The sequence below is a fragment of the Thermobia domestica genome, chromosome 14 (genome assembly GCF_964235325.1).
Source record: "Thermobia domestica chromosome 14, izTheDome1.hap1.1, whole genome shotgun sequence".
Classification (NCBI taxonomy): Eukaryota; Metazoa; Arthropoda; class Insecta; order Zygentoma; family Lepismatidae; genus Thermobia; species Thermobia domestica.
The window spans coordinates 38,172,442-38,188,106 of record NC_137467.1 but is presented as its reverse complement, the minus strand read 5'-3'; the positions used below and the strand labels follow the sequence as shown (position 1 = coordinate 38,188,106).

Here is a 15,665-nt window from a genome sequence, read left to right as displayed (position 1 = left end):
AACAGCTTTAAATTTTGTAGAACAAGCTGTCAGGAAAGGTAAAGCAAGTTCGTCAATCACACGTAGCATTAACAAGAAGCTGATTGGTTGGGTAATAAAACAGTCAAAGGTGAAAGGGTTAAAAAAAACTACCAAAAGATGGAAAATAAAAAGCTCAAAGAGGAAATCGAAAAATTGAAAGAAGACATTGAGAAACTTAAACAACAAAAAGGAACAAGTACAGAAGAAAAACCACTGTATGCAACTATCGCAGGAAGAGAACAGGCGCGAAAACAGACTACCAAAAGAACGCAAATGATTGAAAACACAAAAAACAAACAGAAACCTACCATCTTCATGAAAGCAAAAGAAAATGAAAATATTACCACAGTTAAGGCGAACTTTGTCAGATTAGTAAATTCCGCTAAAAAAAATTAAAAATAACAGCAATAAGAGAAACGAAAAATACATTAATTGTGGAGACTGCCACAAATGCAGTCATGGCTAAGCTAACGAATAACGCAAACCTGCATCAGATGGCTAAAGTCGAAAAGCCAAAAAAGAAAAAAAACGTTGTTGATAATATATGATGTTCCAGCGGAATACACCAACAAGGAGCTGATAGAAACATTAATTGAACAGAACTTTGAGGAAGAGGAAATAGAAAAACGAAAGAGGAAATACAACCACGCTTGAGAACGGGACCCAAGAACAAAAGCAAATGCCATCTCGTAATCGAAACGAGCGCCGGTATAAGAAGAAACTGATTGGAGAAGGTAAAATATATCTGATGTATGAGGTCCACGGAGTCAAGGACTTTGTAACAATCCCAAGATGTTTGTTTTGTTTCGACTATGGTCACGTGAGTAAACATTGAAAGGAGAAGGAAAAAAGCTGCATACAGTGCGGAAAACATAGACACGAACATTCAAATTGTATTGAAAAAGACAAACCAAAGATCTGTATACCGTGCAACAAAAGAAAAAAGAAATGTGAGGCTAAAACAGAGAAGGACTGTGTGACCTACAAAATGATTTACGAGCGCACCATCGCAAGGATAGACTATGATGGATAAGTATCCTGAAAGATTTATTTATAAACAACAGGGAAAAACACAAAAAGTAAAAAGAAAAGTCAATCCAATATAATAAGAGATAAAATTAGGTCTGAAAATAGAACCAAGAATTTCTTAAAAGCAGAATTTGAAGATTGACTAGAAAAATCAACACCAATAAGCAGCGCAAAAAAGGATATAATAGAAGGGGGATATATCGATCTTGAAGATACGAACACGTGTGTAATGCATCTCATTAATCCTGATTTGACAACATTCCCAAAAGGTTTTGCGGATAACGTGGTTAAAACTCATGAAAACTTTAAAATAGAAAAAATGTATTATGTGGATATTAAAGAGGGAGACAAAATCATCAGAGTATATTACTCCTCGAATAAGTTTCGCACCAACTTCATCCATATAAGATCGAATAAAGAATCGGCTCTAGAAGACCTAGAAATAGCGTAAAGATTTATTTTAACCTTAGAGATAAGTAAAGATAAAATAAGAAAAGATAAATTCTAGTCCCAGCACTTGCGATGGGGTTATGGAGCAAAAAGCCGCAAGAAGTAATCCAGAGACTATTTAAAACAATAAAAAAATACACAAAAACTAACACTAAAAATGAAATTAATGGGCTCAAGACTCCTCATTAGCTCAAAACTGGCACTTGAATATTACGAAAAAGGATGTAGCGAGACGGCTTGTCATGGGTACAATGAGAATGAAGTTAGAAAAGACCTAGAACACCCACAAACAAAAATAATGGAAGAAAGTATTAAAGAGATAGAAAAGAAAACAGATTGGGATGCATCTGACAAGATGGAAAGACTACTAATAGGAAGGGAAAAATATGAGAACAGAGAAATATCGGGCACGGAAAAATTGTATAAAAACATTGAAACGCAGATGATCCTTGGAAGATTAAAGAGCCTAAATTGCTAACTACGGCATTGAGACACTTAGTGCGACATCATATTGAACTCGGAAAAACTATGGTCTTCCCGCAGTTGGAAGACGTGGATGAAATAGAACTAAAGGCAAATGGGATAACATCTGATCCATACAATCTTTTAGAACATGTCAACAAAGTATTCAAAAGAAGAGAAATAGCACTGGACTTGCAAAAGGTGTATAGAGAGTTCGCTAAACAATATGGGAGAATCGTCTATGACCAAAAAGCAGAGTGGCCACATTGCCACGTCAAAAGTTTTAATCCTTGACCATCTGAATGGTTGAATTAACTGCAAACAATACGATTAAAATCATGCAGATAAACGCAGGAAACTCAATAACGGTCATGGACTAGATTCAAGAATTAGCAGAAAAAGAGGAGATAGATATTATTCTCATACAGGAACCCTACACCAAAAGCAATAAACTAACAGTAATGGGATCAATGGAGGTTATCTATGCAGAGAGAAACCTAAGAGAACTAACACAGGTGACAAAGCAGGCACGGGGGAGAAACCGAACAAAAATAACACAGAAGAGAAACCAATGACGGTTATAGTAAATAGAAAGCAAGAATTTCAAAACATTAAATTTAATTCCGATTTAGAGATCCGTGGACAATTAGCATCGGACTCAAAACAGAAATGGGAAATTATAAAATCATAAATTGCTACTGTCAGTTTAGTCTGGACATCGAACCTTTTTTAATAAATTTGACAAAAATATGCGAAACATATAATAATGACGAAATACTTATTTGTATGGATGCAAATGCCAAATCACCAATCTGGAATAGTAGGATTACGGATGAAAAAGGGGAAAAGTTAGAAGAAATGATCGCGCAAAATGAGCCAGTGGTTATAAATGAAGAAGGACATCCACCAACATTTAGAAACACGCAAGGTGGGGAATCGAATATAGACGTATCATTATTAACGTTACAACTAAGTAACAGAATATGCAACTCGAGGGTCTTGGATACGGCCACGCTAAGTGAGCACAATGTTATTATGTTCAAGATTGACGGTACAAATGTGAAAGAAAATATGAAAGCACAAGAAAACACACTAATCTACAACACCAAAAGAATAAACTGGGAAAAATTTTGGAGAAACATAAACTTACCGAATATAAATGATGATGATGATGTGGATCATTTGTCAGTAAAAATAGAAGCCGAAATAATAAACGGTATCAAAAGTTCAACAAAAACAAAATCACAATATGATAAACCGATTAAAACAAAAAGAAATTGGAATGGGGAGCTGCAAAATCTGAGAACGAAAACCAGAAAAGCAAGGAAATTATACCAAGCCACGTGGGATGCCGAACTCAAACAAAGAAGACTAGAAAAGTACAGAGAAATTAAAAACAAATATTAAGATAAACTAAAAGAAACAAAATTAAAAAGTTGGAAAGCATTTTTAAGGGAAAACATAAATCTAGACATATGGGGTGAACCATATAAAATAATTAGTAACAAAGTAAACAAGCCAACAACACTTTCTACCTTCAAAATGGACAATGGAGATCATACCAAGAGTTGGGAAAATACAGTAAATTATTTAATGACAAAGCTCTTACCGACTGACGACCCAACTAAAGACAACGATGAATATAGGCAGACACGAAATCAGATGAAGTACCATCTAGAAATGATGAACAAATAGAAGAAACTACGAACGAAGAGATAATAGCATATATAAAAATGCTGAAAAACAAGAAAGCCGCAGGACCGGACAATATAAAATCAGAAATATACAAGGATCAAGTGGAGAAATGGGCACCATACTTATCGAGGCTGTGCAACTTATGTCTAAAACAGAGAAGCGTACCTAAAAAAATGGAAGAAAGCCAATTTATTCATAATCGAAAAGAATTACGACAAAATGAACGACGATCCAATAGCGTACAGACCAATATGTCTCCTAAATACAATTGGCAAATTCTTCGAGAGAGTTATCGTAAAAAGATTAAAGAAATACAGAAATATAGAAAATGATAGACTACAACATAGTTTTCGGAAAGGAAGAAGTACTGAGACTGCAATAAGAAGACTTTTGAAACTAATTGAAAAGGGTAAGACGGAGAAATATCAGGTAGTAATATACGTAGATATAAGTGGGGCCTGTGATAACCTATGGTGGCCATCACTATTTAAGCAATTTTAAAAAAAGGGGGTACCAAAGTCTCTGTATGAATTGATGATAGATTACTGTACCGATAAGGACATAACATACACAGCACCAAATAAAAATATAACTACATATAGTACAAAAGGATGCCCACAAGGATCCATATCTGGCCCTACATTGTGGGATATTGTAATAGATCCATGTCTGAAATGTCTCAATCGACCTGAAGAAACAGAAGGAGTGGTTGGTTATACTCATAACATAGCGATAGTGTTGTCGGCATTTTCAAGACACGAAGTAGAAAGGAAGGGAAATATAATACAGTGAAACCTCTCAATAGCGGACACCAATGGGACATGAAGTTTTGTCCGTTACTGAGAGGTGTCCGTTAGAGAGAGGTTACAGAAATTTAATTTCTCATAAGGGTAATTGTACAGTAATATACAGTAAATACATTATGTATGGGCGTAAATACGTAAAATTTAATATGAAAATAGTCTTATTATTACAATTTGAATTACTGGGAGGGATGAAGGAGAAATACATTTCTATTAAATCATAGCCTATTACTGCTGGGCAATGTTTAACGAAAAAGGCATGCTTTTTCCTCTACAACGGTAATAAAACTCATTAGCAAGTGTCCTCTAAAAATCCTCAGTACGATTGCAGAAGAAACATGTGTGTGTGTGTTTGTGTACTTGCGCGGTATCTTCGTTGACAGAATGGATGAAAAGGCAAGCTATTGGGGGTGCATATTTATTGACCCAGGCCCAATCACAAAGAATATCCTTTTAGAGAAAGTGAAAAAGGAAGCCGGGAAAACTCCAACCCAGACTTGTTCCAGTATAATGAGTAAAAGAAAAATGTTTGTTTTCCAAAAAAGTAAGAGAGGTAACATTGCTCGTTGAAAATGTTATTGTAAAACAAACAATGTTTGTTTTGTTATCTATGAAATTGTCGGTAAAGATGCAAGCTCCAGACGGAAAGGATTAAATTTGTTAGGGAAGGGAAGATCTTTCGCATAGAATTCCTGGCCGTACGACTAACCCTGCATGAGTGTTATTCCTTATTGAAAATTTTCTAGGATTTCCGTCAGAAAGCAGTTTATTGCGGAAAAAATTACAAGTTCAGCTGTTCTGTTTGATGGTTCACCAGGTCTGGACTCATGAGAGATACACTTATGGGGAAAAGACCTTTCTGTATACTGTAATATTCGCAGAACAGTGAACAATTCCTGTCCGTTATGAAGAGGTTATTCAAACGTTTGGGAGGAAAAGGACTGTCCGCGTCCGTTTCTGAGAGTGTCCGTAAAAGGGAGGGTTTTGTCCCGTAAGGGAACATATATTTTTGCCGGAAAATAAAATCTGTTTGTATTATAGAGGTGTCCGTTATTGAGAGGTGTCCGTTAAGGGAGGTTTCACTGTATTAGAAAAATTACAAAAATGGTGTTCAACAAATAATTTAACTATTTCTGGAACAAAAACGAAGTATATAATTTTCAAACTGGTCCTATTCTAAAGATATCCAACAAAAAGATAGACAGAGTTAAAGAGTTTAACTACCTGGGAGTATGGATAGATGAAAAATTAAATTACGGAAAACATATAGAGGAGATTACGAATAAAAGCAAAAAAGTAGCACACAAATTACTAACAATAGCAAGAAGGGACTACCAAATCCCTAAGAGGATATTGCAAACTTAGAACAAAACAGTGATCATACCGATACTGAGCTATTGTGCCAGTGTTTGGTGCCACAGACTTTTTATGAACACAAAATTAAGACAAACAATAAATCGGGCACAAAGAGGGGTACTTATAAGAACCCTAAATGTAATAAAAACCATATTAACGGAGGCTCTACAGCTACTGGCTCAGGAAGAACCAATACATTTCCAGGTACTAAGACAGGCCTATAAAATGTGGACGAAAAAAGAAAGAAATTAGAAAAGTTTTAGAAATTGTAGGACACATTCCAAATAACGAAACAGAGTTAGATAAAATTATTGAAAGGAAATGCCAACAGGAATGGGAAAACTCAAGTAAAGGACAGAAACTAAAAGAATACATACCGACGATACAAATAAGGAAAGAGATGCCAAACCTAAATAAGGAGACCATGGAGACACTTTCTGGCCATGGACCATTTAAGTCACATTTATACAGGATCACAACAGAAGAAAATCAGACATGTATCTGCGGAATGGCCCAGACACCCGAGCATGTAACATGGACTTGTGTACACTTTATAACTAGAGAAGATATAATAAATATCAGACACGAAGTGAAAAATGAAACATGGGAAAACTTCAGACAGGATAAAATAAAGCTACAGAAATTCCAAGAATTGACAAAACACGTAATGGGAAACAAGTGGAATAGAAGAATTGAAAACAGAAGAAGGAGAGAACGGAACACAAACTAGTTTTAGAGAAAAATATAACATACGGTATTCTGCTTACAAATAATAAATAAATTTTATAACATTCCTGGAATGAAAACCGGAATAAGAAGACGCTACTCTTGTTTTGTGTTTAGTGTTTAGTGTCAGTGCTAGTGTCATTTTGTTGTGTCTTAAATGTGAATTTTTGGTGCGATCTCAAGAAATAAACAAAACAATAACATAAAAAGAATTAATAAAAGACAGGAAAAAATCAGAAGAAATATGTGCAAACCAATATTTGTTTCGCACTGTGTCTCTTGTTGTTATATTGTTATTAATGTATATTCTTTTTAATTTTCTTTCAGGTGGCGGTAGAGGAAGCATCCCAAAATAGTGCAATGAAAATTTTAATGAATGACAAATGATAAAAAAAAATATCTTATATATATGTAATATTCTTTTAGAGGTTGGTCCGTTTTTATAAAAAAAAGAAAATAATAATAATAAAAATGAAAATAATAAAAAATAAAAAAGATACATTAAAGGGCATGGCTTAAAGTTTTAGATGCCATGCTAGAAAAATATGACTCACCTCAACCTGCTGAGGAATAATAGCCGAAAAAGAGAGAGATATATACAGAAAAATAAAAGTAAAGAGAGAAAATAAGGGCAGAGGCAAAGTTGCGACTGCCCTATAATAAGTCCAAAAGTAATTGGCAACGGCAGGGGAATGTGGAGGCCTTAAATAAATAAATAAATAAAAAATAATTTCTCATCATCACCGTCTTCTTTAGCCTAGTTGGCATAAGCGTCGAACGCAAAACTGAGAAATTTCATTTCTTTTCTCATTCCTGCTCCGACAAAAATGCAGGACAAATGATCTAGATCTAAAGGCAATGGGTGAGTATTTAGAATCAATTTTTATAATTTAGTCTCTGGAAAGCAGTCTACGTTTCTGTCAACAGAAATGTACCATTTTATATGAAAACGTTAAGGTAATCTCAAATATTCCCATAGACGGACCCAGAGCCCCAATACCCACCTCGATAAACCCTGACAAATTTTGGAGAATAAAAAAGAAAAAAGTTTTTGGTTCGTAAAATTGCCAAGAGAGGCCTCCCACATTGTCATTTAAAGTTATACTTTTTTTCTGTGTATATATAGTTAATACAAAAACAAAACAAACAAATAAACAAAAAAATACTATAAAAGTATCTTACTACGGTGCCTGGACAGAATCTTCAAAATTTGTATAGTTTAAGAAAAGTCTATAGATGGAAGAACATTACGTTGATAATTATTTGCAAAATTCTGATTAAAAGTGCATATACTTTGTACAATATTTACAAGTACTGCAATACCTGTAAAAGATGTAATTAAGCAATTTCCCCAAAATACATAGACTTCAAAATATTTGAATTTATTGAACGTGAAATTACAAATAACCCCTGAAAACTTAGAGTAACTCTTGGATTGGGGTCAGAGAGACTAAGTTCCACTTCTGGGTAACTGTTCCATGGAATCGAAATCGATGTGTTTCATCTGATTTAAGATTTTTGGAAGAAGCAAGCTATGGGTGTTGTATGCCCTTGCTTCTTTAGTTTTTAATAGTGATGGGGATTCTGATTACCTTTTGGTATTTGATTTTTAGGGATTCGTTGCGTTCAAAGAAAAATTAAGGGGACGACCATTTCCGTTACTTTGATTCTAAGGACTAATAAGCTTGCTCTTCACTAATGATGGGAATTCTGATTCCTTTCGATTTGAGTTAAAGGAATCATAAAAAGTAACAACTATTTTCGTTACTTTGTTGACAAGGACTCATGTGTCCCTCTGAATCCCTGTACTCAGTTGCCTTTTGGGTTTCTTTCCCTCAAATCTCATTACCCGTACTCAAACACGTTTTAAAAGCTTGCTCCTCGCTTCTGCCAGTGTATTCAGCTACAGTTTGGCTTCGTAGTAGTTCGTATATCTTCGACAAACATACTATTCACAAAGCAATCAAGTAGAATTCTACTTCGGGTGAGTGAAAGGGGCAAGAGGAAATAATATTTTCAGGCAAATGACTAGAAGAAAATAGTATCGCCCGCTCCACCCTCTTTAGATCGAATGACTGCAGCGCGGGCTACAAAATAGTTGTTTTCATTCTTCCTTTGTAGAATCGCTTTGAATAGTTTCATAGACAGTACTATTGCGTGTACGTATCTGCAGGTGGGCTAAATAAAAAAAAGAATGAAGGACTATGTTTCATTGTATATCTATCTATCTATCTATCTATCTATCTATTATATATATATATATATATATATATATATATATATATATATATATATATATACCGGGTGCACCATTTATAATGTCCCACCTTTATAACAGAGGAACCAAGGAAGAGAGATAGAAGCGAAACTTTGCACAAAACAACTATAGGAAAGGGGACATCTATCGATGTATTGAGTAACATCACCAGGTGAACAGTGTTGCCAAGCCAATATAAAGTTATGATTTTTTAAATGGAATGACCTAAATTTAATTTCATAATTCGAATCAGCAATGAAAACAAAGACGAAAGAGATTACACTCGCAGAACAGTGTTGCATACTTTTTGAGAAATATTGTAAAACATGTGTCAAATTTATACGCCTTTAACACACACAAGGAATAAAGTAGTAACTATTTGTGCACATTAAATGAAATACTAGGAAGAACTCTTTAAAATGATTTCAAGTTTAGAAGGATCCGTTAAACAGTGTTGCCACAACAGAAGAGAGAAAAGTTGAAGTTGGAAAGAGTGCAATGACTTGAAAAAGGTCCCTAGTACAGTATGATTTAAAATTCATAGAGCAAATCAGTATGTCATAAGGAGCGTTGTCACGTTTATTTGAGATCGATATGTCAAGTACTTACCAAGATATTTGGTACTCTGTAAAAGCTGAGAATTTTGTGTTGTACAAGATGGTAACGCTGTTTCAAAATTCCCTCTTTTCCCTCTGCGTGGAAGAAATATTAAAGTACTAATCTGTGACACAAGTTATATTCTGTGACATGCCGAATTAAAGCAAACTGTTTAAAATAAGGAAATAATATCTTTTCTGTTTCATGAATTTTGTAATGTATGTTACGAATAATTGTTTCTTGATAATCATAACATATATTTCTTTACTTTAATTTCTTTCTGCTGAATATAAGTTAGAAAAGACAATAAAACGTAGATATTAATAGTTGTAAAATTTGAATTGGAAATACATAGGCTAAGTTCCCTTAAATACTAATAAAATTTTTCAAATCATCCAATATTTATATGTACTATCCAATTTTAGGGGACCATACACAACTTATTTTGTATTTCTTTCACCACAAAATTAACTACAAATAATGTATAAATATTTGTTTTTTAAGAAGTGAGTTGCATTTATGGATTTACTGGTGCCGATTCCCTTATGAGAACTCCGTCTCCGAACTCCAACGATCCCGTCTCAACTCATTTCTCATAATTCTTGTAATTTCACTGTCTATAGGGATGCGCACCATACAATATTTGAGACTGTCTTTTCTTGAAAATGTGCTGTAAAAGTGATGTCTCGACTCGAAAAAATATACTTTTCTATTGGAAGAGCCGTGTCTCGACTCGAATTTTGTCAGGAAAATTTTGTCTCGACTCGTCTCGTGCGCATCCCTAACTGTCTGGAACAAACACTGATCCCGTCTCAATTCATTTCTCATAATTCTTGTAATTTCATGCGTATCATTTACTCTTCCAAGGCATAAAATGTTGCCCGTTAAACTCAGGAATTTTTCACTGGTCGGTATCTAGTGCTTTGTATTTTGGCAAGCGATCAAGTTCGAATTCTGGAAGGTATTTCATTGAAGTAGCTGAAGTGGTAGAGCGTTGGCTTCGTATTCAGGAGGTTGTGTGTTCGATTCCCGCTGCCGATCATCCTGGCGGGTTTCCTTCAGTCCTACCAGGCACATGCCAGGATACCTACTAAAACAGGCCCTGGCCGATCTCTTCCCAAATGCTTTCCATTGTTATTGTTGTTGTTATATATGAAGTATAAAATAGCCTCTGAGCTGTACCTGGTGATTGTTAAATAAATAAGTAAATAAATAAACAAACTCAAAATGGTTCGGATTTTTTAAGGTCCTGCCGACTCTAAGCTCGATTAAGATGTTAAAATACATATAAAACAATATATGTAGAACTTGAAAATATAGTAGTTTTTCGAACGGGCCGAATGAAATCTTTTGTTATATCTCGCAGATAAGCTGCAAGACATCTCTACAGAAACAACCGCTCTGTTCTCGCGGTCAAACTTCAAATTCTTGCGAAAACATTGAGTTTTATTGAGGTACTCTGGTAAAATACTATTTTTAGCATCACAAAATTTCAGTAAGAAATTGGCCAAACATATCTCTCGTTTTATTTATCCGATAGATGAGGGAAGCGTAAACCCTGAGTCCGCATTAGTTGAGTTTATCAAAGCGTGAGTGGTTGTGTTTCGGTGTTTCTCGGTTTTTTCCACTGTGCGTTGCGATTTCGAAAACAATTTTTGTGTTATTTGTTTATTTGGATTAATTCCAAAATAAACAACTCTTTCGATATCGAAAGATTTTCAAGTTATTGATTTTTTTGTACATTGCAACTTTTTTATTATTTGTATCTGTGATTGTGGGGAAATGAGTGTGGTTTGTTCGAAGAATGGATAGCCGGAGAGAAACCAGGAAACAGAGCCTTTTGTGGAATTATTTCACTGAAGTGGCACAAAATAAAGCAAAATGTGGCTTCTGTTCTGTTGTGATTAGTTTTAATGGGGGATCAACGACAAATGTCTCAAAACACTTATCTAAAAAAACATCCTACTGTTGACATCAAGCGCCAACGCACTGGAGTGACCATTGAGGACAATCAAGAAGTGGACAACAGCCTGGTGCAACAGGATGTCGGAACTTCAACTCCAGCAATAACAACTGACAACAATCAACCGCAGCCTTGTAGCTCTAAGACTCAAACCATCTCTAAGCCTAACAATCAGCAGCAAATATCACAATATTTACACAGGCCATTACCAGCAAATAAGAACAAACAAATAAATAAGCAGTTAGTAAGGATGATTGTTAAATAGTTCCACCCTTTAAGTATCGTGGAGAACAGGAAGTTTCAGAATTTTGTTGAAATGTTGAACCTAGGTTATACTCTTCTTTCCCGAAAACCGTCTCGAACATTATTCCCATATTGTACAACGAGACGGAAGAGAAGGTTAGAGCAGAGCTGACCGGTGCCTCCGCGTGTCTGTAACAACGGATGCTTGGACATCCATGAGCAATCAGAGCTACATGGTGGTGACGGTCCATTTTATAGATGACGATTGCCAGCTACGCTCGTTCCTACTTGAGTGTTTAGAGATCCAATCTTGACACACATCTGAAAATCAAGCCTTGGAGTTGAAACGAGTTTTCAATGATTGGGGTATACAGGATAAATTTTCTGCCGTCGTAAGTGACAATGCTGCAAATATAACAGCGGCTATTCGACTGGGTGAATGGCGTCATGTTCAATATCTTGTCCATAGCCTGAATTTGATTGAACTAGCTGGCATCAGCAAAATCAAGACTGTTCAGGCAGAGGTCAAAGCTATAGTTGAATATTTTCGAAGAAGTCCCCATGCAGCTTTGAAATTAAGGCACTATCAGCAACAGATGAGATATCCGGAGTTGAAGCTAAAGCAGGACATGCCAACGCGGTGGAACTCGACCTTTCATATGTTTGAAAGAATTCTAAAACTGAAAGATCCCGTTGTGTCAACATTAGCTGTGACCAATTCTGACATAGAACTCCTCAGTAGCAATGAATGGGTCACTATAGAGAAAACGTGCGATATTTTGAAGATTTTTGATGAAGTTACGCTGGAACTCAGTAGTGAAAAAGATGTTACAATTTTGAAGTGCATAATATTAAGCAAGGCTTTGTTGCGGCATATGACAAAATTCCAACATGATCAACTTCCAAAACAAAATGAAGGAACTTCTTTGGAGACAGTCAGCGATCTTCAAAGAATGTCAGAAACTATATTGAACGAATTGAAAAGGAGATTTGGAAAGGCAGAAGATACGCCACTGCTAGCAAAGGCAACTTTTCTTGACCCGCGTTTTAAGAAGCAAGGGTTCGATGATAACAATTGCTTCGAGAAGAAAAGGTCAATAATTAAAAAGAAAGGAAGAGGAATTGTCGTTGCTACAAACGAAGAAGAAGTAATTGTCATCAGTAGAGTAATATACACAACAGTGAACTTTGGGAGGAGTTCGATACTAAAGTTTCAAGCCTTATCGCACCGGAAAATCCCACTGTTGCTGATATCGTAGAAGTGAAGAACTTCCTACAGGAAAGTCTTCTTCACAGAAAAGAAAATCCGCTAGCATGGTGGAAAGAGAGTAGATTCTTGTATCCCCGATTACTTGAGATTATGAGAAGAAGGTTCTGTATCATGCCACCATCCGTCCCTTGTGAGAGACTATTCTCTAAAAAAGGGCAAATCATAACAGAGAGAAGAAGCAGGTTACAATCTTCCAAAGTCTCCCAAATTATCTTTTTACATGCAAATATGTAAGGAAGACTGCTAGTGCCAGTAAATAGTGTAATAGTGCCAGTATAAATACATTTAAAAACAATCTGTACATAACTTAAGAATAGATGACACCACACTTTTTTATTACTTTGTTGTTTGTTCCCGTGTATGAATAAAACCATGGATTTTAAGACCGCTGGTTGTTACAAGTTGCCGTGCCGTAAGAGAAAGGGGAGGGAAAAAATCTTCCTGTTTACGAAGCCTGCATAAGGGAGAAGAGGAGAGGGCACTCAATGGGCAGAAACAAGTAGGCGGTAAGCAAAGCAAAGGCGGTAAGTGTTTCCTTTTCTTAACGCATGCGCACTATTAATAGCCCATCCATATGCTTCCAACGTGTTTTTCTCTTCTTTTCTTTTTTATCTACTCTTTCGTGTGAGTATTCGTTAATAAGTCTTGTCAATCTCTTCAATGCAGTTCTGAATTGAATCCAGGAACCATATGTCTAACATTGTATCCGAATCCAAACGAATACTTTCTGAGTCCTTGGATTCGCAAGATTCTGAAACGAATCCGAGTCCTTTGACTTGTTTTAGTATTCGTTCCTTTGAGTACTCAAGAAGAGTCGTTACTTTGTAACGACTCCGCATGTAACGACCCATCAGAAATTCTTAGTATTAAGGTGATCTGGTACCCCTCTTACCTAGATTACTATCCAAACGGGTAGTCCCTGCTTGAGATCACTCGCAAATCTCGTCATATTAGTCTCGCTTGTTTTTTTGCACCTGGCAGTCACCCAATGGACGGTCTTTAAAGATGGCGGATTCACGCACCACCTCTGTCAAACGCACGAGCAATTGGCACACTTCTCTTTCTTCTGTCGTTGACAAACCTCCTGTGTGTCCCAGGAAGGTGAGGCCACGGAAGGGATCGTCAAAGGCGCAGACAACTACACAATTTCTCGCACACGCAGAGATTCTCATACTTCCGTTGCATCTGTAGAATCCACGACCTCCTTTCGATCTGAATCACCTCAGTCTAAAGAGAGCTATGCTGCATGTGTGCAGGATTTACCAGGCCCGGCGGAAGGGGAAAATATCACCCGGGCAAAAAATCCATATGGCACCCCCTACAACCCATTGGTATTACTGAGTTTAAATTTGCTATGCTAATTTACAGATAGCTGCTTTTAAAGGATAACTCCTTGAACTCTATAACTATAACTATAAGAATCAATTATCAAACTGAGTAAGATCTTAACTTTTGTCTGTTAAATACACAGAGTAAGTTTTGGTTAACGATGTACGGAACAATTATTTACACATGAGCATGCAAAATATTCTACGTCACTGATTAGTAATTTACAGAACGATTGAAGAAACAACGATTTATATAAAATTAAGATTGATGATGCGGTACAACATTTATTTACACATATATACATAAACAATCTTGTTAACTGCGAAAGAGAACACATATATGAACAAAAGAACATACAAATATATTTTGTAACAGCATTGTACAAAGATTTCGTAATACAAATAATACAACCAGTGATATAATTTTATATCTTTATACAGTTTTTATGCAAATTGTCCTTTGACTTGTTTACAATGCGAAGTAAAGTTAACTTTTCGTGCCTTTTTCTCTGCAAAGTCTTTAATTAAAGTATCAGTGTCAAACTCACACAGAACATCACATTTGATAGACATCATAGAAAGGCCTACAAGACGCTCTTGCGTCATCGTTGATCGTAGGTAATTCTTTATAAGTTTCAACTTGGAGAAACTTCTTTCTGCTGAAGGTACACTTACAGGAATAGTTAGTAAGATTCTTAGATCAATAGTTGCATTTGGAAATAACCCAATAAAGGAGTTCTTACAAATATATTTAAGTACTTGCAACGGTTTGCTCCCACTTTCAGAACGGAGAAATGAAGGTAAAAGTAAGAGCTCTTGATATAACTGAAATCCGTCAATATCACAGTGATCTTTGTCTGTTAAAGATAGTTGTAAGTCCTTGCAACACTTTAGTAAATACTCTTTGTCCGCTATTGGATGGATGTCATATAAAAACCCGAATATTTCGCTGTGCCGCTCCAGTTGTTGAAATCTTTCATTCAGGGAACAGATAATTGTGTCTAATGTGCAAAAATAGAAGTTACATTTAAACGCACTGTATGGATCATTAATTGGTTCGTCTTCAGATTCATACAAAAATTGTCGTTTGACTTTTCTAGGTCGGAGTTTTGGTTCATTCTCAAATTGTGGTTGAATGTCGAGCTCTTCAGAAATTACTTTGGCATCAACCAAAATATTCTGGAGACCTTCATCACTTCGCATGTTCTCAAGGCGACACTTGGTTTTCTTAAGCAGATCAACTGCTTGCTGAATGTCCACTGATTCTTGTTGGAAAACATGGCTAACCACATTCACAAAGAAAGAACTTCATACCAAAACAACACAACACAAACGAACTTAAAATTCAGGAGCTTCCTAGCCAGGGAACAAGCTTTATTTTTGCTCATAACGTCTATCTTAGAGTCCTTTGATGTTTCGAAAAGAGCATCGTAAATTTCTCCTAACTGGTAGCGAAACGATTTGA

At 35.8% G+C, this 15,665-nt stretch overlaps 1 protein-coding gene across 1 annotated transcript; it reads right to left on the bottom strand.

Annotated features, from left to right (window-relative positions):
* Positions 1–14,644: 14,644 nt before the first annotated feature.
* Positions 14,645–15,403, bottom strand: LOC145669797 (uncharacterized). The gene has a single exon (XM_081738139.1). The coding sequence runs from the start codon at positions 15,401–15,403 to the stop codon at positions 14,645–14,647; it is 759 nt and encodes a 252-aa protein (XP_081594265.1).
* Between the last annotated feature and the right edge of the window lie 262 nt (positions 15,404–15,665).